Source organism: Crocodylus siamensis, chromosome 12 (assembly GCF_052110815.1).
Source record: "Crocodylus siamensis isolate JL-2025a chromosome 12, ASM5211081v1, whole genome shotgun sequence".
NCBI lineage: Eukaryota > Metazoa > Chordata > Crocodylia > Crocodylidae > Crocodylus > Crocodylus siamensis.
Window position 1 is genome coordinate 21011273 of NC_143406.1, and position 23353 is coordinate 21034625.

The 23353-nt window shown below is 48.8% G+C and overlaps 1 protein-coding gene across 2 annotated transcripts in view; it reads left to right on the forward strand.

Moving 5' to 3' along the window:
• The window catches only part of AXIN1 (axin 1), a 233584-nt gene that overhangs the window by 196848 nt on the left and 13383 nt on the right, over positions 1-23353 (forward strand). For both annotated transcript variants that reach the window (XM_090023710.1, XM_090023712.1), the window contains exons 6-8: positions 14512-15065; positions 17510-17686; positions 20922-21167. In XM_090023710.1, coding sequence (XP_089879836.1) covers positions 14512-15065; positions 17510-17686; positions 20922-21167 — 977 coding nt within the window. The remainder of the gene's footprint in view (positions 1-14511; positions 15066-17509; positions 17687-20921; positions 21168-23353) is intronic.

A 23353-nucleotide genomic window follows, 5' to 3' on the forward strand; every position in this document is an offset into this window, starting at 1 on the left:
TCTGCCACCACCAGTGGCATGGCAGTGCAGTGGCCATCTGCCACCACCAAGGCGTGGCAGTGAGCTGGTTCCCTTCCCTACTTCTCCTGGGAGCTGTAGGTAAGCCAGGAGCTGTGGGATGGGTGGATGGTTAGCAGGGATCTGGGATGGGGAGAGGTTGACAGAGCAGCACACCTAATACAGGCTGGCAGGGGCATGACAGGGTCTAGGTGGCACCACCTGCACCCTGCATGAGGCCCACCATCCCCCTCCCCACCCTACATGTAAGGCCCTCTGCACTGCCTGCCTCCTCTCTACCCCCAAATCAAAGCCCGCCCTGCACCCTAGATCCAACTCACCACACCCCAGCTTATCTGAAGCTCTCACTAATGTGTAACAAGGCCCACTACCCACATCACAAAACCTGTGTGATACCAGGGATACACATGGGTTAATTTAGCTTTTGGTTGCCCCTCATTTCCAAAAGGCGTCCCCAACAGAGCTCCACATTTCTAGGGTTACCATCAAAAAAGACACCTGTGGGGGAGGGAGGTCAGTGTTATGCCCCACCCCTGCCTATGCCTCTCACTCCTAAAACACAGCCCCCCCAGCCCTGCTGCTGCCTCTCACTCCTGACCAACTGTACCCTGCCCACCAACCCCGACAATGCCTGTCACTCCTGACCCGCAGCCCCCTGTGTCCCCCAGCCCTGCTGCCCACACAGCTCGCTCATTCTCTGTCACTTGCTCTCACAGTGTCGTTCACTGTCACTCACTCTGTGTATGTAACTCTGTGTGTGTGTGTCTCTCTCTGTCCAAACATCCAAGCTAGAAATGCCTGGGAAGAGGGAGAGCAAAAACCCAGATATTTGCTTGCATTTTGAAAACCAGACAGGGGGCCAAAAAAGACATGGCCAGGAAAACCCAGATGTATGGTAACCCTACATATTTCAGATGTCAGCAGCAGTCTCATAGATTTCATAGAACCTGCTCACTGCCACGCCACTGGTGGTGGCAGATGGCCACTGCACTGCCATACCACTGGTGGTGGCAGATGGGTTCCCCTTCCCTGCTTGCTCCTCTGGGAGAGTGCTGGGAGCTGCAAGGTCTGGGGGGGCAGAGGGAGAGTCCTGAGGGGCAGGCAGGAAGCCCCCGGGGGGGGGGTGAAGTAGGACAGAGGGGAAATCCCAAGGGACGGGCTGCAGCCGGCCCCGGCTCTGGGGAGCTGCTGCCAGCCGGGAGCCCGGGCTGCTCTTAGCAGGCAGCTGGGATGCTGCAAGCCCTGCTAGGAGCAGCCCAGGGTCCATTGCTGGCAGCAGCCACCCAGAGCTGGGACTGGCCATGGCGTGCTGAACATAGTTTCATAGTTTCATAGTAGCTAGAGTCGGAAGGGACCTAGGTAGATCATCTAGTCCGACCCCCTGCCTTAGCAGGAAAGAGCACCGGGGTCAGATGACCCCGGCAAGGTGCTCATCTAACTTCCTTTTAAAAATCCCCAGGCTAGGAGCCTGCACCACTTCCCCTGGAAGCTGGTTCCAGGCCCTAGCCACCCTGACTGTGAAGTAGCGCCTCCTAATATCTAATCTAAACTTACCCTCCGCCAGTTTGTGACCGTTATTCCTGGTCACTCCTGGCAGCGCACGGGGGAACAGGGACTCCCCCAATACCTGCTGATCCCCCCTGACCAGTTTGTAGCAGGCCACAAGGTCCCCCCTTAGCCTTCTCTTGTGGAGGCTAAACAGGTTCAGGTCCCGTAGCCTATCCTCATAAGGCCTGCCCTGCTGACCCCTGATCATACGAGTGGCCCTCCTCTGAACTCTTTCCATATTGTCCACGTCCCTCTTGAAGTGTGGCGCCCAGAACTGGACGCAGTACTCCAGCTGCGGCCTGACCAGTGCCGCATAGAGGGGGAGGATCACCTCCCTGGACCTGCTCGAGATGCATCTGTGGATGCATGATAGGGTACGATTGGCCTTCTTGACTGCCTCCCCACACTGCCGGCCCATGTTCATCGTGGAGTCAATGACGACTCCAAGATCCTTTTCCGTCTCCGTGCTGGCAAGAGGAGAGTTCCCCAACCTGTAAGTGTGGTGCCGGTTCTTCCTCCCCATGTGCAACACCTTGCACTTATCAGTGTTAAACCCCATCCTATTCTCATCCGCCCACCGTTGCAACCTGTCAAGGTCAGCTTGTAGCCTATTGCACCCTTCTAGTGCACCCACATCCCCCCACATCTTAGTGTCATCAGCAAACTTGAACAGGGTGCTTTCTACCCCCTCATCCAAGTCACTGATGAAGATGTTGAACAGTGCAGGCCCGAGGACCGAGCCCTGCGGAACCCCACTGCCCACATCCTTCCAGGCCGAGAAGAACCCATCCACTACCACCCTCTGGGTGCGGCCCTCCAACCAGCTGGCGACCCATTTGACCGTGTGGGCATCGACACCACAGTCTCTCAGCTTTTTGATGAGGACAGGGTGAGAGACAGTGTCGAAAGCCTTCCGGAAGTCCAAAAAGACTACATCCACAGCAACCCCTGCGTCTAATGATTTGGTGACCTGATCGTAAAAGGCCACCAGGTTGGTCTGACAAGACCTGCCACTGATAAACCCATGTTGGTTGCCCCTGAGCATGCATTCCCCCGCAAGGCCCTCCTGGACGTGTGCCAGGATAATTTTTTCAAAGAGCTTCCCCGGGATTGAGGTCAGACTAACTGGCCTGTAATTTCCCGGGTCCTCTTTTTTTCCCTTTTTGAAGATAGGGACCACATTGGCCCTCTTCCAGTCCTCCGGCACCTCGCCAGAGCACCACGAGTGCTCATAGAGCCGTGCCAGGGGTCCCGCAATGACCTCAGCCAGTTCCTGTAGAACCCTAGGGTGAAGATCGTCCGGACCAGCGGACTTGAACACGTCCAGCTTCTCCAGAAGTACCCTAACTAACTCCTCGCTAACCCTTGGCCCAGGCGTGTCTCTCTCGGGGCCCGAGGGGGGCCCAGCAGGGAGGTGGCTGAACTGGTCCCTACTTAGGAAGACAGAGGCAAAGAAATCGTTAAATATGTTAGCTTTGTCATCTGGCGTGATGACTAAGTTGCCCATCGTGTCCTGCAGGGGCCCCACATTACCCGGGACCCTCTTTTTACCCCCTATGTATTTGAAGAAGGACTTCTTATTGTCCTTAATCCGGGAAGCTAGTCCTATCTCCAACTCTGCCTTGGCCCTCCTGACTGCCCCCCTACATCCTCGGGCGACTATAACATAGTCCTTCTTGGCGATGACCCCATCTCTCCATTGGGTATATGCCTCCCTTTTAGCAAGGAGACATTCCCGGATGCTCTTAGTGAGCCATGGGGGTTTATGTGCCCTCCTGCTCCCTTTGACCCTTGTTGGGATTACCTCCCTTTGGGCATGGAGGATCGTCTCCTTAAGGAGCAACCACTCACCTTCGACATCTGATTCCCTTCCCCTCTGGGTCCTCAGCGCTTCCCCAACTATCCTCCTTAGCTTGTTGAAGTCAGCCCTCCTAAAGTCTAGGGCTGTTGCCTTGCTGCAGCCCTTTGCCACCTTACGCTGGATGGTGAATTCCAGCAAGCAATGATCACTGTCTCCCAGGTGGCCCATCACCCGCAGCCCCCTCACCAGGTCCTCACCCGTGGCCAGCACTAGGTCCAACAAGGCGTCTCCCCTGGTGGGACTGTGCACCTCCTGGGTTAGATGGAGGTCCTGCAGTCTGGCTAAGAACCGACGTGAGCGATCAGACTTGGCTGACTGCTCCTCCCAGCAGATGTCTGGGAAGTTTAGGTCCCCCATGATGACCACATCCTTAGCCCTCACTGCCTCTGTAAGCTGACCTAAGAATTCCAGGTCGAGCTCTTCTCCCTGGTTGGGAGGTCTATAGTAGACTCCCACCGTTAAGTCTCTCTCCCCATGCTTGGGTCATGTGCCTGGGGTTGCCAACCACTGCCTTACATTGATAGGCCCATTACCTGCCTTAGCTGGTCAAGAATCCACTAGGTGCTGAAGTCTGCAGCTACTTTTTTACCCAATAGAGGTATATGAGGATCAGGACAGAGAGTATTAGCAATTGTTAGAGGGGGACACTTAAGCTGCCACGGGCTGTCAGCCTTTGCCCTCAGAAAAGTAATTTTAAATGCTTGTCAAACATCTTTTTAAAAGAAGTAGTTGGATAAGCTTTGGTCAGGGGTAACTAGGGGTATGGACACAGAAATTTTTGGAGCCCTTTCAAAGGAGGAACATTTCAAAAGGGCAGCAGCTGGTGCTCTAGTTGTGAATGGTGAAAAGCTGAGACCTATTCAAATGCAGAAAAACCTCCAACTGTAACACTCCTTCATCAAATTTTAAAAGTTGAAGCAGGTCTTCCTACATTTGAATCCTTCTCCACTTATTCATACATAACAATTAGAATAAACCAGCTACTGCTGTTTTGAAACATTCCCTTTCTGAAAGGGCTTCAAGTGTTTGTGTCCACACGCTAGGAGTAACTATGCCTGGAGTACTCTGTAAAGAGCAACAGTTGGAAGCCTAGGAGCACACCCACACAGGGATTGCTGGGAGATAATGAGAGGAACCCCCCCCCCCCCCCCCCCCCCGCAGCCTAAAGCAGGCGGTTGTGGGAGAGGGCCATGATCAGTAGCAAAAGAATGAAGCAGAGCTTCACAGCTGGCTTACTTATGAAAGAAGATTAAAGCAGCTGGGATAAGTTTTGCCTTCTTCAGAAGCATCAGGTATTGGCTGTAGCTGAGGTTGGGAAGTTTAACTAGGACTGGGGTTGGCAACCCCTGGCACACATGCTGAGCGTGGTACGCGAGGCCATTTTGCTTGGCACGCTGCAGCCAGCCCCGGCTCTGCTGCCAGCGATGGAGCCCTGGCTGCCCCAAGCAAGGCTTGCAGCTGCCTGCTGGGAGCAGCCCGGGATCCCCTGGCGGCAGGTACCCAGAGCCGGGGCAGCTGCAGCTGGGAGGCTTCAAACAGCTGTGCCGGGCTCTGGCACCAGCTCCGCATTGGCGTGTGCAGGCACGCCTCGGAGCGGGCGGTGGGGGAGGGGCGTGAGGCAGTGCAGCCCCGGTCTCTCCCCTGCTCCCAGCACGGAGGTGATGAGCCCGGCACAGCTGTTTGGAGCCCCCCAGCTGCAGCTGCCCTGGCTCTGGGTACCTGCCGCCAGCGGGAATCCTGGGCTGCTCCCAGCAGACAGCTGCAAGCCCTGCTTGGGGCAGCCCACGCTCCAGCAGCTTCCCAGAGCTGGGGTAGCTGCTAGCAGCCACAGAGCCTGGGCTGGGAGGCAGGGGCTTTGAGTGGGGGGCAAGGGACAGCAGGGCTGGGGGGCAGAGGCTTTGGGTGGGGGTGAGGGGGCACAAGCAGGGCATCCTGCCGTGTACCCCTTGCCCTCATTTTGTTTTTCTGCCATGCTGTTACTCCGGCATCTTCGGAAGTAGGCATCATAGTGTTTTTCAGCACTCCGACCAAAAAATGTTGCCTGTCCGTGAATTAGGATGTGCCAGTGCTCCCGTTGGGTTTAAAACCTACTTTTCCTGTTAAAAGGTCTTGCTGCATCCTTCCTCGCCCCCACACCTGCCCCAGTCAAATCAGTTGCCACATTTGGAGTCAGAAAGGAAATTTTTACCACAGTCAAATTGGTATGGGCTGCAGTGGGTTTTGCTTTCTTCTGTTGTAAGGGGACACAGTCCTCTTTCTTGGATCTTTCTAATGCCTTTTAATAACCTTGCAGTGATGGGACACTGACTGTGTCTTGTTGTGTTACAGAGTTGATAGTCTAGTTTTAGAAATAGGTTAGACAAGGTTTTGCATGGGATCCCTTTGATAGGTATGATTCTGCCTCAAGCAGGAGGTTGAACTAAATGGCTTCCTGAGGTCCCTTCCAGTCCAGCTTTTCTATGATTCTATTGTAGCACAGGAGGTTTTCATCTTTCTTTTTCAATTGAAGAGTGATTCAGATGCAGAGAAATTAGGATTTTTGTTGTCATAAGCTTCTTCATGTATAGTCAGTGTCAAAACCCCTCTGCCTTTCCTCACAAACGCACCAAAAGTAATACAACACATTCAGCAAACTCATCTGCCAGAGAATCACTTTAAATCTATTTAAAGAAATTTCCTCTTTGACTTAACCTACCTTTGAACCCAGGTATTTGTAAAGCTTTATAGTAAACCCATATGCTGTCCTTATAGTATAGTACAGGGATGCTCAATCCCTGGCCCTCAAAGCCATGTGATCTGGCTTCCCAAGAGTCCAGAAATTTGGCAGCAGGGGAGCAGTGGCAATTAATGCTGCTACCTCTCCTGCATCAGCAAATTTTCAAGTGTCACAGACCAGATGACATAGGCCTGTGTGCAAGATATAGCTGGCATGCATGAGACTGGGGCCAGGGCTGGGATGGCAGCCCCAATACAGTGTGCATGGGGTTGTGCCTGGGGCAGCAGGCCCAATCTGGCACATGCACCCTGTGGGTGAAGGAGGGCTTCATCCAATGTGCAGGGTTAGGGCTTGATCCAGTGCATGTGGGGCCAGGGCCGCAGCTAGAGCTGGGGCAGGCAGGCCTGATATGGCTCTTGCAGGGCTGGTGGCGGAGCTAGAGCAGCAGGCCTTTTCTGACCTGTATGGGGCTGTAGGCAAGGCAGCAGGCCCAATCTGACACGTGCAGGGCTGAGGACAGGACAACAAGCTCAATATGACATGCACTGGGTTAAGGCCAGGGCTGGGTCTGGTGTAGTAGGCCTACACCAGTCATCCAGCCCATAGGACCAAAACATTGGGCACCAGTGATACAATATATTTGCTGAGGTGTAAAAATCTCCTCACTGAATCTGCACTACAAGGCTCCTCAGAGACTGGTGGCAGTGCAAATGGCATCAGGGATATACAAGGGTTAATTCAGCTGTTGCTTGCCCCCAGTTGCCAACAGGCATCCCAAACAGAGCTCTGCATTTTAAATTTCAGCTGCAGTCTCTCAAATTCTTTGCCCCTCTAGGAGTCCTGTGCGCCAGATGACCCTCCATAAGCCATATATTTGACACCTTTGATGTACTGAATGTTCAGTGTGTTATAACAGCAGTAGACAGAAAGGTCGGTGGTAACTCACTGAACGGTGCCATACAAGGAAATGACAAAACATTAATTTTGAATTTAAATAAATTTGGTGTTTTTTCCCCATTTAATATGCTGGGGGAAGCCCCTTGTCTTGGATTTAAGTACAAGGCAGCAGAGGAGCAGGTGGTGGTTGCTGCTGCTCCAGCTCCAGCCCTGACCCCTGCCCCCCACCCCAAGATCACCCTCTGGTTCTGTTGCAAGGAACTCTGAAAAACCACAACAGGTCAGAATGTTTTTGACACTAGAGATTCCTATCTGGATTCTCAGGATTTATCTTGTGAATTGTATGTGGGTATACATCTAACAGTGCTAATATTGTCCAGTACCTTTAAAGGATCTCATGACACCCTGGTTGAAAACCACTCCTGTCTGAGTGATAGTTGAAAAAAAAAGGGCATGTTTTTAAAACTGGTTATTACATGCTGTATGTTGATCCAAAGGAGAGAAACATGCAGGCTTTCCTGAATAATAAAGGTAACTTGCTAGTAGGTGGAGTTTATCTTTTTAATTTACTGTCATTGTATTCTTAAACTTGACTGAGGGGGTCTCTGACAATATTGTAACAACAAGGCACCATCTAGTGGTCACATGGTTTTCCTTGTCCACTGTTTTTAAAGTGCAGCAGATAGCAGCAACACCATATCTCTACTGTTAGCAAGCCTTCATTCACAGCAACACCGAAACACCTAGCTATCAGAAGTAATAGTTTAAAGGAGTGGTCAACCCCTGGCTCACAGAGCCATGTCATCTGGCCCACATTACTCCCAAGAGTCCAAATATTGGGGGAGCAGGGCAACCTTAGTTGCCTCTTCTCTGCTGCCAAATTTCTGAACTCTCATGGACCATATAGCATGGCCCTGTGTGCTACATCAGGCATGTGGGGCCAGATCTGGCAGCATAAGGCCCAGTCTGGCTGCATAGGGCTGGAACAAGGCAGTGCAAGGCCTGATTTTGGCACACAGTGTAGGGTTACCGTTATTTCCAAGTCCGTACAACAGGACACCGGGGGGGTTGGAATATGATGACGGGGGAGCAGTGACATGCCGGTGCTGTGCCCCTGCCCATTCTGTTGCCGCTCACTGACAAGCCACAACCCCCCAGCTCTGCTGCTGCCCCTCGCTCCAGACCCACTGACCCGCAGCCCTCCAGTGCTTGTAGTGCTCTGCACACCCAACCCACAGTCACCCGTCCCATCCCCTGTACCCCTCACTCCCAATCTGCAGCTCCTTGTCTCCCTTCCAGCCTTGGTGGTGCCCCTCATTGCCTATCCACAGCCCCTGCTCCCCAGCCAGTGCCCCTCACTCCCAACCCGCAGCCCCCTGCCCTCAAGCCCTGCTGGTGCCCCTCACTCACAACCCGCAGCCCCTGCACCCTCCAGTGCTGCCAGTGTCCCGCAGTCTGGACCCACAAACCCCTGCCCCCCACCCCTCCCAGCCCTGCTGCCCAAGCAGCTCCCACATTGCACATATGCCTGCTCGCTCACTCACTTGTTCACGTGCGTGCTCTCTCTCTGGCTCTCTCTCTCTTTGGAGCACATGACCCCCGACAGCCAATCACCTTGCCCACTGCTCCCAGCCCAAGCAGCCAGACCGGGAGAGCAGAAAACCCGGGCATTTGCTCTTATTTTAAAAACCTGCCTGGATGCAGCATAGGAGTCCAAAAAAGAGCACGTCTGGGAAATCCTGGATGTATGGTAACCCTAGTGTAGGACAAAAGTAGCAAAGGGCCTGAAACAGCCACACAAGGCTGAGGTGGCACAGAGCCCTGGTGACCTGGGCCAGGCTTGCCTAAGCTAAACCAGCACAGGGCCTAGCCAAGGCACCATTGGCTCCAGTCACAGCACTGATCTTGGGATCTGGCCCCCAGACCAGTCCCCCCACCACTCATCTGGCTTTCAGGGCCAAAAGGTCCAAAAGGTTGAACACCATTGGCTTTAAAACACAGTTCTTCCACAGCTGACTCCATGAAATAAGCTGCTTGCTGAACCTATGATATTTCAACAGATTTTTTTTCACAAAATCCAGCTATTATTTTATTGTTCCAAGCATCAAAAATTTAAATATTTTTCTGTAAACTGTATTTAGTAAATAAAACCACCTAATTAGGTGAAAAATTACAAATTACATTTTTATAATTACTTTTTATAACTAGTAGTTAAAATTTAGCTTACATAAAAATACCAAAGCAAAAAATGCAGGGCTGTTTTCTTAAAAGGAAGCACCAGACATGTCTGAGGAGGCTCACAGCTACAGGTCTACAGATCTATACCACCAAATGCGGTTTTGGCCTCCATGGCCCCTGTGCCTTCTGATTTTTCCAACTAGAGCATCATTGTTTAATTTCTTACAAAGCTCTTTGGCACAAAGCTGTCCTGAATGGGCTCTTGAATACTAAAGAAGACTAATAGGAAAGATAGGTCCCTGGAAAGACTAAATAACCTACATTTGGGGGAGCTAAATCAGAGAGAAAGCTTGGGTAATTTGGGCATGGAGACCGAAATTAAGGGATAAAAGCCATGTCTGGGATATCCTAGGCCAGTGCAGCCAAACTACAAGGTTCTCCCTCTTCTGGATCTCCTTGGGGTGGCAATGATCTCTACATAGACTTTGGAGATGTCCCCCCTCTAACACTGCAGTGTAAGTAATTTGTCAAGTATCGTGTAGGAAGTCTGCACTGGGGCTCAAGGAGTACCCAGGTCTCCTGGGTGCTAATCTCGAGCCCTCATCAGTTTCATCATCCTTTTTCATGCAGTGCATTGATAATATTTTTATTTATATCCTGTCAATGACACAGCCTTATGAACAAGACTTGGATATGTCATGTCTGTATCAGAGACTTTTATTCTAATACCATTCTAATACTAATTTAACTCTAGACAACCTCACTTATTTTACCTGCAAACTAATAAGAGCAAAAGTATGTTAGAGACTAGAAGTATGAGATGTCAGAAGAGACTTGATCTCATGGTGCTTTGCTTACTCTTTTAGGTATGAGGGAATTTGCAAGGCCTGCATTTAACCAGATGAACCGGCCCTTGCCAATTGTTTTTTGAGCCTTCTCTCAGCTGCGACCCAACCCAGCATGTGCTGGGAGGCAGAGAGCCAGCACCCAGCCTGAGCCTGCACCATGAAGTCAGGCACTAGGTACCCGACAGAGACTAAGGAGCTTGCCAGTGATTTGTTAGGGATGCATCTTGGAGCTAAGTCTGGGTAGTTTATGCCAACTGTGTCTGAGGGATGTTGGAGAGAGGAGAGCCACTGGATTTTCCCTTCATGATCTCAGGCTGTGCAAAATTGCTGTAAGAGCCTGTCATTTTAAATGGCATCTCTCTGAGGCAAAGGTCTGTTTCTCAAGAGCATGTTGGCCAAATTACCTTAAATTTTCACTAAACAATCTAGCTGGCATGGCACACCAGCACTTAAATTCATCCCTAAACAGAATTTCTTCTTCATTCTGTTCTGTACTATGATTCTTCAGCAATGTGTCCAACTGTAGATTTAAACCTAAATAGCTATTACTATTAGACTGTGAACTCCGCCCTTCCTGACTGTTTGGAAAGCACAAAGCCCATCAGTAAGCTATCATAAACTGGTAACAGATATTGTATATGAATGCTGTTGATGCAAGCGTTGCATATTTCCTCCGAATTTTTTTAAGTCACCTACATTAGTTATCCCAATGCAACACTTGCCTGTTAAGGTTATTGTAGCTATAGAGGATAGAACCATAGAATCATAGAAGTCGGGTCGGAAGGGACCTTGTAGATTTTCAAGTCCGACCCCCTGCCTGGGCAGGAGAAAAACTGGGCTCAAATGACTCCAGCCAGGTAGGCATCAAGCCTCTTCTTAAAGACCCCCAGGGTAGGAGCCAGCACCACTTTCCTTGGAAGTTGGTTCCAGATCCTAGCCACCCTAATTGTGAAGTAGTTCTTATGAGTCTAATCTAAACCTACTCTCCAACAACTTACGGTCGTTATTCTTTGTTATGCCAGGGGACGCTAGGGGAAACAAGGTCTCTCCCAAACCCTTCTGGTCCCCCCTAGTGAGTTTATAGATGGTCACCATGTCCCCCCTCAGCCTTCTCTTGTGAAGACTGAACAGGTTCAGGTCCCGCAGTCTCTCATTGTAGGGTCTGCCCTGTAGTCCCCGGATCATGCGGGTGGCCCTCCTCTGGACCCTCTCAATGTTGTCCACATCCCTCCTGAAGTAGGGTGCACAGAACTGGAAACAGTACTCCAGCTGTGGCCTGACCAGTGTTGCATAGAGGGGGACGATCACCTCCTTGGCCCTGCTAGCGATGCACCTGTGGATGCATGACAAGGTGCGGTTAGCCCTGCCAACCGTGACCTCGCATTGTCAGCCCATGTTCATCTTGGAGTCAAGAAATGACTCCAAGATCCCTTTCTGCCTCCGTGCTCTCAAGAAGGGAGTTTCCCATCTTATAAGTGTGCTGCTGGTTACTACTGCCCAAGTGCACCCTGCACTTGTCAGTATTGAAACGCATCCTGTTTTTGTTAGCCCACCCCTGTAACCTATCCAGGTCTTGCTGCAGTCTTTCCCTCCCTACTAGCATGCTCACCTCACCCCAAATTTTGGTATCATCAGCAAATTTAAACAGGTTGCTTTTCACCCTGTTGTCCAAATCGCTGATAAAGAAATTGAACAGCGCGGGCCCAAGGACCGAGCCCTGGGGGACTCCGCTGCCCACTTCTCCCCAAGTCGAATATGACCCGTCCACCACCCTCTGAGTACGACCCTTCAGCCAATCTGCAATCCATCTGACTGTGTAGGCATCAATGCCACAGTCGCCTAGTTTTTTAATGAGGATGTGGTGGGAGACACTGTCAAAGGTCTTGCTGAAGTCTAGAAAGATTACATCCACGGTGACACCTGCATCCAATGCTTTTGTGACCTGATCATAAAAGACAATCAGGTTGGTCTGACATGACCTGCCCCTAATGAAACTGTGCTGGTTGCCCTTGAGCATCATCCCTGAAGCCGGCCCATCGCAGATGTGCTCCTTGATAATCTTCTCAAAGAGTTTCCCTAGGATTGAGGTAAGACTAACTGGCCTATAGTTGCCTGGGTGCTCACTCCTCCCTTTTATTCTAATAGATGGGGACCATGTCAGCTTTCTTCCAGTCATCTGGCACCTGGCCCAAGCACCACGAATGCTTGTAAAGCCATGCCAAGGGCCCTGCAATAACTGCTGCTAGCTCCCTCAACACCCTGGGATGGAGAGCATCTGGACCCACTGATCTGAACACATCCAGCCCTTCCAGAAGCTCTCTAACCCTGTCCTCCCCAGCCTCAGGTCTGGAGGCGTTCCCCTCAAGTCCCTCTTGCGTCACGGTGGGGAAGTCCTGGTCCCTGCATAAGAAAACGGAGGTGAAGAATTGGTTAAAGAGGTCTGCTTTCTCCTCTGGCACAACCACCAGATTGCCCGGAGAATCTTGCAGGGGCCGCACATTTCCCCGTGCTTTCTTCATCCTCCCTATATATTTGAAAAAGGATTTTTTATTATCTTTGATCTTGGAATGTAGTACTAGCTCTATGTCCGCCTTAGCTTTCCTGACAGCCTCCCTACAGGCCCGAGCAGAGGACGTATGCTCCTCTTTGGAAATAGCACCCCCCTTCCACTGTTTGTACGCCGCCTTTTTGGCAATTAGGCATTCCCAGACACCCTTGGTGAGCCAGGGGGACTTTCGGGCACTCTTGCCCCCCTTGCTTCTTGTTGGGATGGTCACCCCTTGGGCCCTGAGTATTGTTTCCTTAAGGAACGAACTACTTGTTCTTGTGAAGTGTCACTGTAGTTGAAAAATAACATGTCCCATCAGGAAACGTACATCATGGCTGTTTGCAGACATTAAAAAAATACCCCAAACAAAACAAAGCACACTTTACCAGAAGAAGCAATACATTACTTTGACCTGGCTCCACAGCGTCTGTATAGATTGGGCACTTCAGGGGGGCTTTTTAGCACTTTTTTCTAATAGCTGATTCAATCAGCTATTACATAAAGGTGCCAAAAAACCCCACTAAAGCACCCAATCTATACAGACATTGGACGAGCCAGGTCCAACTAATGATTCCAACAATATCATGCCATGCCTGAGCTCCCCCCTGCACCGGCAAAATGAAACTGGGGTCCCTAACAATTGTCAGTTGGGGCCAGGAACCAAACCCATCCCCAGTCCCAGCCAACAATCAACAGATTGCCAAAACCCTGGCTGGGGGGGGCACAGGGCCCATGGGATCGGGCTGCAACAGCCTGATCCTGGTGACCCTATGTGCCAGGGATGAGTAAAAACCCATGTGCCACTCATCTGGCCCAGCACTGAGCTGCCATAGCTTGATGCCAGGCTCCCTGTGCATTGGAAGTTAAAAAAACCCCATATGCCACTCGGCTGAGTAGTATGTGGGGTTTGGGCAGGTCCTGGTTGATGGGAGTCCAGCAGTTTGCTGCTGCAACCAAATGCCAGTGTCCCTGTGCGCCAGGAGCTGTAAAACCTGGTGCACTGTCCAGCTCAGAGGCACCTGAGGTTTTGACAGGTGTGTGGTAACACATGATACAAATGAGCCCCAAAGTTATTCCACTTTATATGCAGAATAACTTAGTGGCTCATTTACTTTATTATCACACCTTAAATTGACTTGCACGTTGCCGGGTTACTATCTAAGGTGTGTCAAAATTCCTGACTATTAGCAATGGAAAGTTTTGTGGGTTTTTTTTCTTTCTGGAATGCCTATGAATTTAAAATGTAATTCTTTGTTTTAAAACACAGTTATCAACTACGCATTAGAATCCATTTGTAAGCTAGTCTAACGAGCATTTTAGTTATAACCTGGCTACTTCATCTGTACAAAGCATTTTGCCTTATAGCTCATGCATTTTATAAGTGGATTCCTCGTTTCTGTATCCATCCAGGCAGCTGTCATCCTTCAGTTATTTTTTGTATCCTCAGCATGTTGCTTGCTTTGTTTTGAGATGTTTTAATTTTTTTATTTGAGAAAACCCCAGAATCTTCTCCACAGGTAGTCAAGCAGTCTTTCCATTTTCTGTTGCTTGTTTCATGTGCTCATTAATCTGTTTGACTGAATATATCCCGTAACTATTTTATCCAGTATGCTTTGCTGTGACACCTTATTAAGCATTCTTTGGAAGCTATACTTACAAACTGATTGCTTCATTTCATTTGTCAACTGTTAAAGGGAACTTGCAACAGTTTTATGAGGACCCACCTGCTCTGAAATAGAATAGAACTACTTTTCAATGAACTCCATCTATAAATTTCATGTTTTCATTTCTGATCTAGTCAGAAACTTACTGTTGTTTGGAACAAGCCTAAATGTTGTGTGCCACGAGCGTGGTAGGGAACCAGGCCTCAGATTTCTCCTCTTTATGTTGCCTGCAGGAGGAAGAAGGTGAGGATGCAGATCTCTCTTCTGGTCCTTCAGTTATTAGCCACAAGCTGCCTTCCACCCAGACCATGCATCACTTCACACCTCGTTACTCTGAGATGAGCTGTGCTGGGATGCAGATGAGAGATGCCCATGAAGAGAACCCAGAAAGCATTCTTGATGAGCATGTACAGCGCGTCATGAAAACCCCAGGCTGTCAGTCCCCAGGGCCGGGTCGCCATTCCCCCAAGCCTCGATCCCCAGAGAGCAGTCATGCTGGCAAGATGCCTGGCATGCCAGGGACAATACCTCCAGGACATGGCAAGCACACCACAAAATCAGGAATGAAACTTGATGCAGCTAACTTGTACCACCATAAGCATGTCTACCACCACATCCATCACCACAGTATGATGAAACCAAAAGAGCAGATCGAGGCTGAGGCTACCCAGAGAGTACAGAACAGCTTTGCTTGGAATGTAGATTCACATAACTATGCAACAAAATCACGGAACTACAATGAAAGCATGGTCATGGCACCCAACCCCATGGAATCACTAGGCTACAGGTGAGCAGGCACACCTGTGAAAGTCCTGAGCTGTTGCTTTGTAACAATTTTATTTGTATTGGGCAAGTCACTGTATAAATGAAGTGTGGCCCCTGTTTCTAAGAGAGGTGTATAACATTCTGGCATCCCTATGGGCTGCTGCTTACCGTAGGAGCCCATACTAGGACACAGCTTGAATGCCTCTCATCTATTTGGCAGATCTTTTCCCTTCAGAAGTGGCTTTTTGCAGTTGTGCATGCCTTTACCATCTGTATGATATATCCATAGAAAAGCTTCCTCTGAAATTGGTCTGCACCTTCAGCAGTTATGATATGTGGTAGGTCTCCTGCTCTTCATTGTGCTGTAAGTGTATAAAAGCTGTAGATGGGACTTCTTTCTGCATGCTGTATCACTTCCACTAAACTGAAGGTTGAATTTTCAGGGACTTATTACCATTTTCCTGGGTTTAATGAGAGCATGTAAACACCATTTTTAGTGCAGGGCCCAATAACCTTGCTCCACACACTGAAATAACTAAGATTAGCTGGACTGGCTTGCCCACCCTCCAACAACCAAGGTTCAGTCTTGATTGGGCCTCAAAGATGGAGACCACTTCCTGAAGATCATTGCTGTGTTTCTGTAGCTACGTTCAAATCCTTCCTTTTCTATTTTCTCCCCCCACCCATCTGTGTGCTTATCTGACAGAGAAGAAGCAGCAGTGAGAGTTCGGTTCTGCTCTTTTGCACCAGCTTTCATTTGTTGATTTATTAAATTATGTCTTGGTTATGCCATCCAGATCTCTTTTTGTCCATGGCTGGTGGTTGCTCAGTAGCATCTTTAATAACAACTGTCAGTGATACCTTTTTATGTGTGACTTAAGGGAGGCATGACTGTAAGGGATATTCTGAGAATTCTGAGTTACGCTCCGGGTTACTAGAGACTTCGGGGCAGGTCAAGCCGTCTGAGTGGGACTGGGGAAGTCAGACTTTCCCCACCACGGAATGGGAAAGAAGAGCAGCCTAAGCTCTTTTGTGAAGAGAAGAGGAAGCAGAGAGGCTGGAATGGCTACATGTTTCCCAAAAGGAATGAGAAAAGAGGAGTGGAGCTACCGTTTAAAGGGGAAAAAAGGAGATACCCTAAAGCCAGAAGGTTTACACAGGGCATCCAGGTGAAAACACAAGAATCCAGCAAGGATGAGTAGGTTTCCCAGACTCTAGTCTTTAAATGAGACTATTACAGAAGCCCTACAGTGTCCTCAAAGCATGAGTTGAGAGCTTGTGGAGACGAGGAGCAAGCCCCCTCTAAACTATTTTGCAGCCATTTGTCTGGTTTGAGGCATGAGGTATTGGTCACAGTGGGCACATCTACCTGAGACATTTACTTCAGTTGCCTAGTAAGCTCGGTAGTCAGTGCCTCAGCATCTACATATGTGGCCCTGTTAAGCCACAGGAAACTAATAAATTCTGCAACAGGTTAATACTTGTAAATATAAGTACTATCCTGTAATCCTGTAAATACAAGTACTGTTCTGCTGCATAGTTTTTTCATGCACAACATGTGTAGACAATTACCAGCTGGCTGGGGCACAAGGGTGCTTCAGTGTGGGAGCTGCCTGCCAGCTAGCTCCACACTAAAGCAACCTTCTGTCCCAGCCAGGCCCCCTGCAGCATGTTGATCCAGGTCAAAGCAGCCCTGGGCTGGCAGGCTGACCCCTCAGGCCCCCTGCCAGCCAAGGCTGCTCTGACATGGCTCAACATGCAGCAGTCCCACTTACACATGTAAATGTAGAGCCTGGGAGCAATAAATTCTGGTGTGACATGCACTGGAGTTTATAGCTGCACATTAATATGCACGTGTAGGTGCACCCAGTGTGAGGTAAAACACTGAGCATGAGAGCCTGGCACACAAGGGCTCAGACTATGGGCTCAGCCTGTTTTTGGGTGGCAAACAAAAGGAACAGTGTGGCCTGATCTGAAATGGCAAACCTTGTGTTATGATGTTCTAACACCAGACAGGGTGGATGACTGAAGAATGAGCTAGGTTTGGAGTTTAGCCCAGGCCCTCATTCCTTTGCCAGACATCTAAGAGTCTGTCAGGGCATGCATCATACTGCTGTGCTCCCTTCAACAAGGGAGAAGTTCCCTGGCAGTGTCCAGTGTAAGATGTATTAGACGTATAGCACACTCAGCCTTAGCAGGTTTCAGCACAAATAGTATGAAACAAAGTCTTCTCTTTGATCTAAACTACTGTGATTGTGTCACAGTAGAAATTTGACTGTGTCAGCAGGACATTCCCACGCTGTGCTTTGTGAGCCTCTGAAAAGCAGTTCAAATGTCAGGTCTTTAATCCAGTCTGTGGAGTTGTAATCTGAATATATCTAGAAAGTACAAGTGTCCATAATCAGATACTTCTCTGCTGTTAGCATACAGACAAGTAGCTAATATCTCAAAGCCTTGTTCTTTCAGTGGGAAAGCAAGTCTACTTTCAAAAAGAAATGTCAAGAAGACTGATTCAGGGAAAAGTGATGGTGCCAGCTATGAGATGCCAGGATCTCCTGAAGATGCTGAAAGGAACCAGAAAATCCTACAGTGGATCATAGAAGGAGAGAAGGAGATCAGCAGGCATAAGAAAGCAAACCATGGGTAAGGGTTAAGTAACTTCTTGCATTGTCTCTCCTCTGTCAGGCAAGCATCCTTTGGTGGCGCAACTAACTGTATCATTTTTGAAGGCTGTGTGGAAATGAATCAAAATACCCAGTTATGAGAGCTTGGCTTTTGGAGACCTGAATATTGATTAAGCATCTTCAGTGGTAATAATCTGTATCTGTACTGAGGTGCAAAAAGTTATTTGCTGGCTTAGAGGTTTAGTTTTACAGTTGATGGGCAGGCATGGCTGGTGAACTCAGACTGGTGGGGCAGGTGGAGTGGCACATGGCGGGGAGACAGGGGTTTGCAGCCAGCCAGAAGTGGGATGGTTTGTAGCCTCCCCGCTCCCAGCCGGAGTGCCTGGCTGGCTGCCCTCACCGTACTGTATTAGATGCTCTTGGCATTCCCTGTGCATGCAAGGGGATTTCAGCAATTGGCTTTTGGTCTACCAGTAAAATCTTTACTACCTTTTTTTAACCTCCCTTGTATTGCCCTCCATCAATGTTGACCTTGTGAAGGAACACCTTGAGAGGTTGGACACCTTCAAGTCATCCATCCTGACAGTCTACACCCAAGGGTACTCAAGGAGCTGACTAGCATCATAGCTCAGCCCCTGGCACAGATCTTCAAGAACTCCTGGTGCTCTGGTGAAGTGCCCAATGATTGGAAGAAGGCCAATGTGGTGCCTATCTTCAAGAAAGGGAGGAAAGTGGATCCGGCAAACTACAGGCCCATCAGTCTGACCTCTATCCCGGGGAAGGTCTTAGAAAAGATTATCAAGTAGGCCATCCTTAACAGACTGGCTGATGGCAACATCCTGAGGGATAGCCAGCATGGGTTTGTTGTGGGCAGGTCTTGCTTAACCAATCTTATTTCCTTTTATGACCAGGTGACCTATCACCTGGAAAAGGGAGAGGAGATTGATGTCATATATCTTGACTTCAAAAAAGCCTTGGAACTGGTATCCCATGATTACTTCTTGGCAAAACTGGCCAACTGCAGCCTCAGGTGCACCACGATCCGCTGACTGGGGAATTGGCTCCATGGTTGGACCCAGAGGGTGGTGGTTGATGAAGGTCAGTCGTCGTGGTGCGCTGTGACCAGTGGAGTCCCTCAAGGCTCTGTCCTTGGACCTATATTGTTCAACATCTTCATTAATGATGTGGACATCGGTGTCAGAAGTGGACTGGCCAAGTTTGCCGATGATACCAAACTTTGGGGTAAAGCATCCACACCTGAGGACAGGAGGGTGATCCAGGCTGACTTTGACAGGCTCAGGAAATGGGCGGACGAGAACTTGATGGCGTTTAACACCGAAAAATGCAAGGTTCTCCACCTTGGGAGGAAAAACCTGCAGCAGGGTTATAGGCTTGTTAGTGCTACGCTGGCTAGCACTATGGATGAAAGGGACCTGGGGGTCATGATTGACCACAAGATGAACATGAGCCTTCAGTGTGATGCTGCAGCTAGTAAAGCAAGCAAAACGCTGGCTTGCATCCATAGATGCTTCTCGAACAAATCCCAAGACGTCATTATCCCATTGTACTCGGCCTTGGTGAGGCCGCAGCTGGAGTACTGCGTCCAGTTTTGGGCTCCACAATTCAAAAAGGATGTGGAGAAGCTTGAGAGAGTCCAGAGAAGAGCCACATGCATGATCAGAGGTCAGGAAAACAGACCTTACGACAACAGTCTGAGAGCTATGGGACTCTTCAGACTGGAAAAGCGCAGGTTCAGGGGTGATCTGATGGCCGTCTATAAGTTTATCGGGGTGACCACCAGTATCTGGGGGAACATTTGTTCACCAGAGCACCCCAAGGGATGACAAGGTCGAACAGTTATAAACTCCTGCAAGACCATTTCAGTCATGTCCGAGCCCTCAAGGTCTGGAATAGCCTGCCATCGGAGGTGGTTCAAGCACCTACTTTGAACGCCTTTAAGAAAAATTTGAATGTTAATCTTGCTGGGATCCTATGACCCCTGCTGACTTCCTGCCCCTGGGGTAGGGGGCTGGACTCGATGATCTTCCGAGGTCCCTTCAGCCCTAATGTCTATGAAATCCTGTAATGGTGCCTGGAGTTGCCAGACTTCACAGAAGGCTAGTAAGACTCTGACTGCCAAGGTCATAGAAAGCTGGAGTATCCGATTTTAAGTCACTGTGCTTCTTAGTGACATTTACTACTTTGCAGCACTTAATGCTTATGGAAGTACCAGTAAATAGTTCGTAAGTGTGACTTACAGCTTGGAAATTTTATCATCATGTACCATGGTGTGTTTTGTAGAATCCTTCTAAGTGAATTTTGCAAGGTGGGGGTGGGTGGGAGGAGGAGAATACCTCCTGTTGGTTTTATGTACAGGCAACACCCACTTAGCACTTGTAATTGGTTCCTGAAAAACCAGGTGTTAAGCAAAACGAGTGTTAAGCAAAACCGAAAATATTTGATGACCCAAGTGGTGACTGCAGTTGTTTTTAATGACCCAAGATGGCAACCGTGAACATTATAACGAAACTCACTGAGCACTAAGTGAAATCAGGTATGAATTTCAAGTGAGTGCTATAGCAAAATAGCACTAAGTGAAACAGCATTAGGCAGTGGTTGCCTGTACTGTACACTGTGGTGTGAATTATAAAGAACATATAGAAATCCTCTTCTATTGCCAAATGACAGCATTTTTATTGAGTTCACTTTTTAGGGTTTATTTAATTCAGTATTTCACCTCTACTCCACAGTTTGATTACATTTCTATAGCTTGTAACCAACAATGCTGTATATGTATACTGTTCTCTTTTAAGCTTTATTTAAGACAAATTATGTCTTTACTGTTAAGTTCAATACAGTTGTTTCACTTATCCAAGTAAACTCAACAAGCACTATCCAGACTGCTTTTCAGAGAGTGCTTTCTAAAAGAGTTCAGATGAAGGTTGTGCTATCATTGTAACCTCAGGGCCTTCTTGCAGACAGTAGTGAGTTTATCATGGGATCCTAACTCAATTCCAGCTCTGTTGGATACTCTGGCCCCTAAATGCTCACTTGAGTCGCATTGGATTGTATGGACTTCCATATTCTGCCTTGTTGGAAGGCACTACTGCAGAGAGTTTCCACAGTGCAGCCTGATAATTGCCAAGTGCCCCAGATCTAGATGATGGATTTCTGGGAGCCCTTTCTGATGTGGAACTCAGTGTGTAAAGGTATGTGGCTACCTATGTAAAATGCTTGTGTTTGTGTGTGTGTAGCTCTTCAGGTGCTAAGAAGCAGCTGGCTCATGAGATGGCCAGACCCCTCTCCATTGAGCGACCTGTTGCTGTACACCCATGGGTCAGTGCCCAGCTTCGGAATGTAGTCCAGCCTTCTCACCCCTTCATTCAAGATCCTACCATGCCGCCTAACCCAGCACCCAACCCTCTGACCCAGCTGGAAGAAGCCCGCAGGCGGCTGGAAGAAGAAGAGAAAAGGGCTGGAAAACTGCCCCCCAAACAGAGGTAAGGTGGTTTGGTCTGATGAGGTTGGAGAAGGGCCATGGTGAGGGAGGATATCCCACAAGCACTACCATGAAGCTAAGAACAGGTTGTCTCTTCTCTATTCCATTATTCCAACTGTAGTTTTCAGGATTCAATGAACAAAAAGACTGTGCGAAGTGGGAGCAAACCCTAGATCTCTTCACACTATACCCTCCAGTGCACAAAGCCTAACAGCTCCCAGGAAGCAGAACAGTGACTAAGGAGTGATGGATACAAAAACTGCCCAAGACTCAGAAGTGTGTCCTATAAATGGAGGGATCATGGTTGCTTCCCTCTGTGGTGTAGTTTGTGTTGAAAGCATAAAAAAGCAAAGTCCAACCCTGATAGATGGAGAGGAGCTGTGCAAGCAGTCCCTGGAGCCCTACTTGGGCCAGGCACATGTAAGGTTCACCTACTGCCACCAACTCCTGCATAGGAGAGCTCACTTGTTTTTAACTTGTCCATTGTGCCAGTAAGCTGGTTTTAATGGTCCTTATTTGGTGTGGTGCCTTGGAACCCCAGACACATGTACTACACTGAGAAGTGATTATTTCAAATTGGAAGCAGTAAGATGATTGGTACTTAATATATTCCTCATGATTTTAGAAGCCAAAGTAGCAGAGATTGTTCTGGTGATGAGAGTAGACTAGGGGGAGTCAGAAATCTTGGGTTCTAATTCTGCTCTTGCACTTGTACAATTCACAACCAAGTCACTTTACCACTCAGATTACTTGCCTGTGACACAGGGATAATAGTTCTGTCCCTGCATTACCTTGAAGAGGAGGTATGAAGCATGTTAAACTTCTCAGATGAAAGGCGTAGCTTAAAGATCTTCATTGCCATGATCGCTTCCTTTTACAATGGAGGTTGCATACAATCACTCATATACTTTGATATATCTAGAATGCTGCTATAAACCTCAGAGGCTGACTACTTACAAACACTAGCCTTCAGTGTGATGCTGCGGCTAGTAAAGCGAGCAAAACGCTGGCTTGCATCCACAGATCCTTCTCGAACAAATCCCAAGACGTCATTATCCCATTGTACTCGGCCTTGATGAGGCCGCAGCTGGAGTACTGTGTCCAGTTTTGGGCTCCACAATTCAAAAAGGATGTGGAGAAACTTGAGAGAGTCCAGAGAAGAGCCACGTGCGTGATCAGAGGTCAGGAAAACAGACCTTACGACAACAGTCTGAGAGCCATGGGACTCTTCAGCCTGGAAAAGCGCAGGTTCAGGGGTGATCTGATGGCCGCCTATAATTTTATCAGGGGTGACCACCAGTATCTGGGGGAACATTTGTTCACCAGAGCACCCCAAGGGATGACAAGGTTGAACGGTTATAAACTCCTGCCAGACCATTTCAGTCATGTCCGAGCCCTCAAGGTCTGGAATAGCCTGCCATCGGAGGTGGTTCAAGCACCTACTTTGAACGCCTTCAAGAAAAATTTAAATGTTAATCTTGCTGGGATCCTATGACCCCAGCTGACTTCCTGCCCCTGGGGTAGGGGGCTGGACTCGATCTTCCGAGGTCCCTTCAGCCCTAATGTCTTTGAAATCTATGAAATCCTGTAATGGTGCCTGGAGTTGCCAGACTTCAAAGAAGGCTAGTGTCTCAGGTTAGGGGAACAATGCAGGGAGGAAAACAAAAAGGAACCAGGGTAACTGAAGAACACAGGCCCCCTCCCCTCAGAAGAAAAGCAGGAGTACAAGATGCTGGCTTTGTGGCTTTTCAAAGGGTCCTCAAGTTTTGTATGTCTCTGGGAAGGTTCATTTCCCCATTCAAAATGCCTTGTACCATACACATTTACCAGTTACCCACCCCCTGCTTCTTTGATAAATACCCAGGAAGTCAGAAGAGTCGTCACTTGTCTTCTATCCTTAATCCTAAAAACAAGCTGCTTGTAAATGAGAGTGAATTCTGTCTGAACCAGCAACACGCTGGCCCCCACTGAGTTTTGTCTCTGGAAAAAAAGCAAAGTACAACAGCAGGCCATTTTGTCTGTACCAGTGGCCAAGACTGATACCAATACTGATACTTTGCTTGCAAAAAATCAGCCTTTTTCTCTATATACAATGAGTCGGGGGGGTAGGGAGAGGAGGCTTTATTCTAGGAAGTACATGCATGATTGTAAGGTGTTCGGAAGGCAGCAGAAATGCTTAGTGTCACA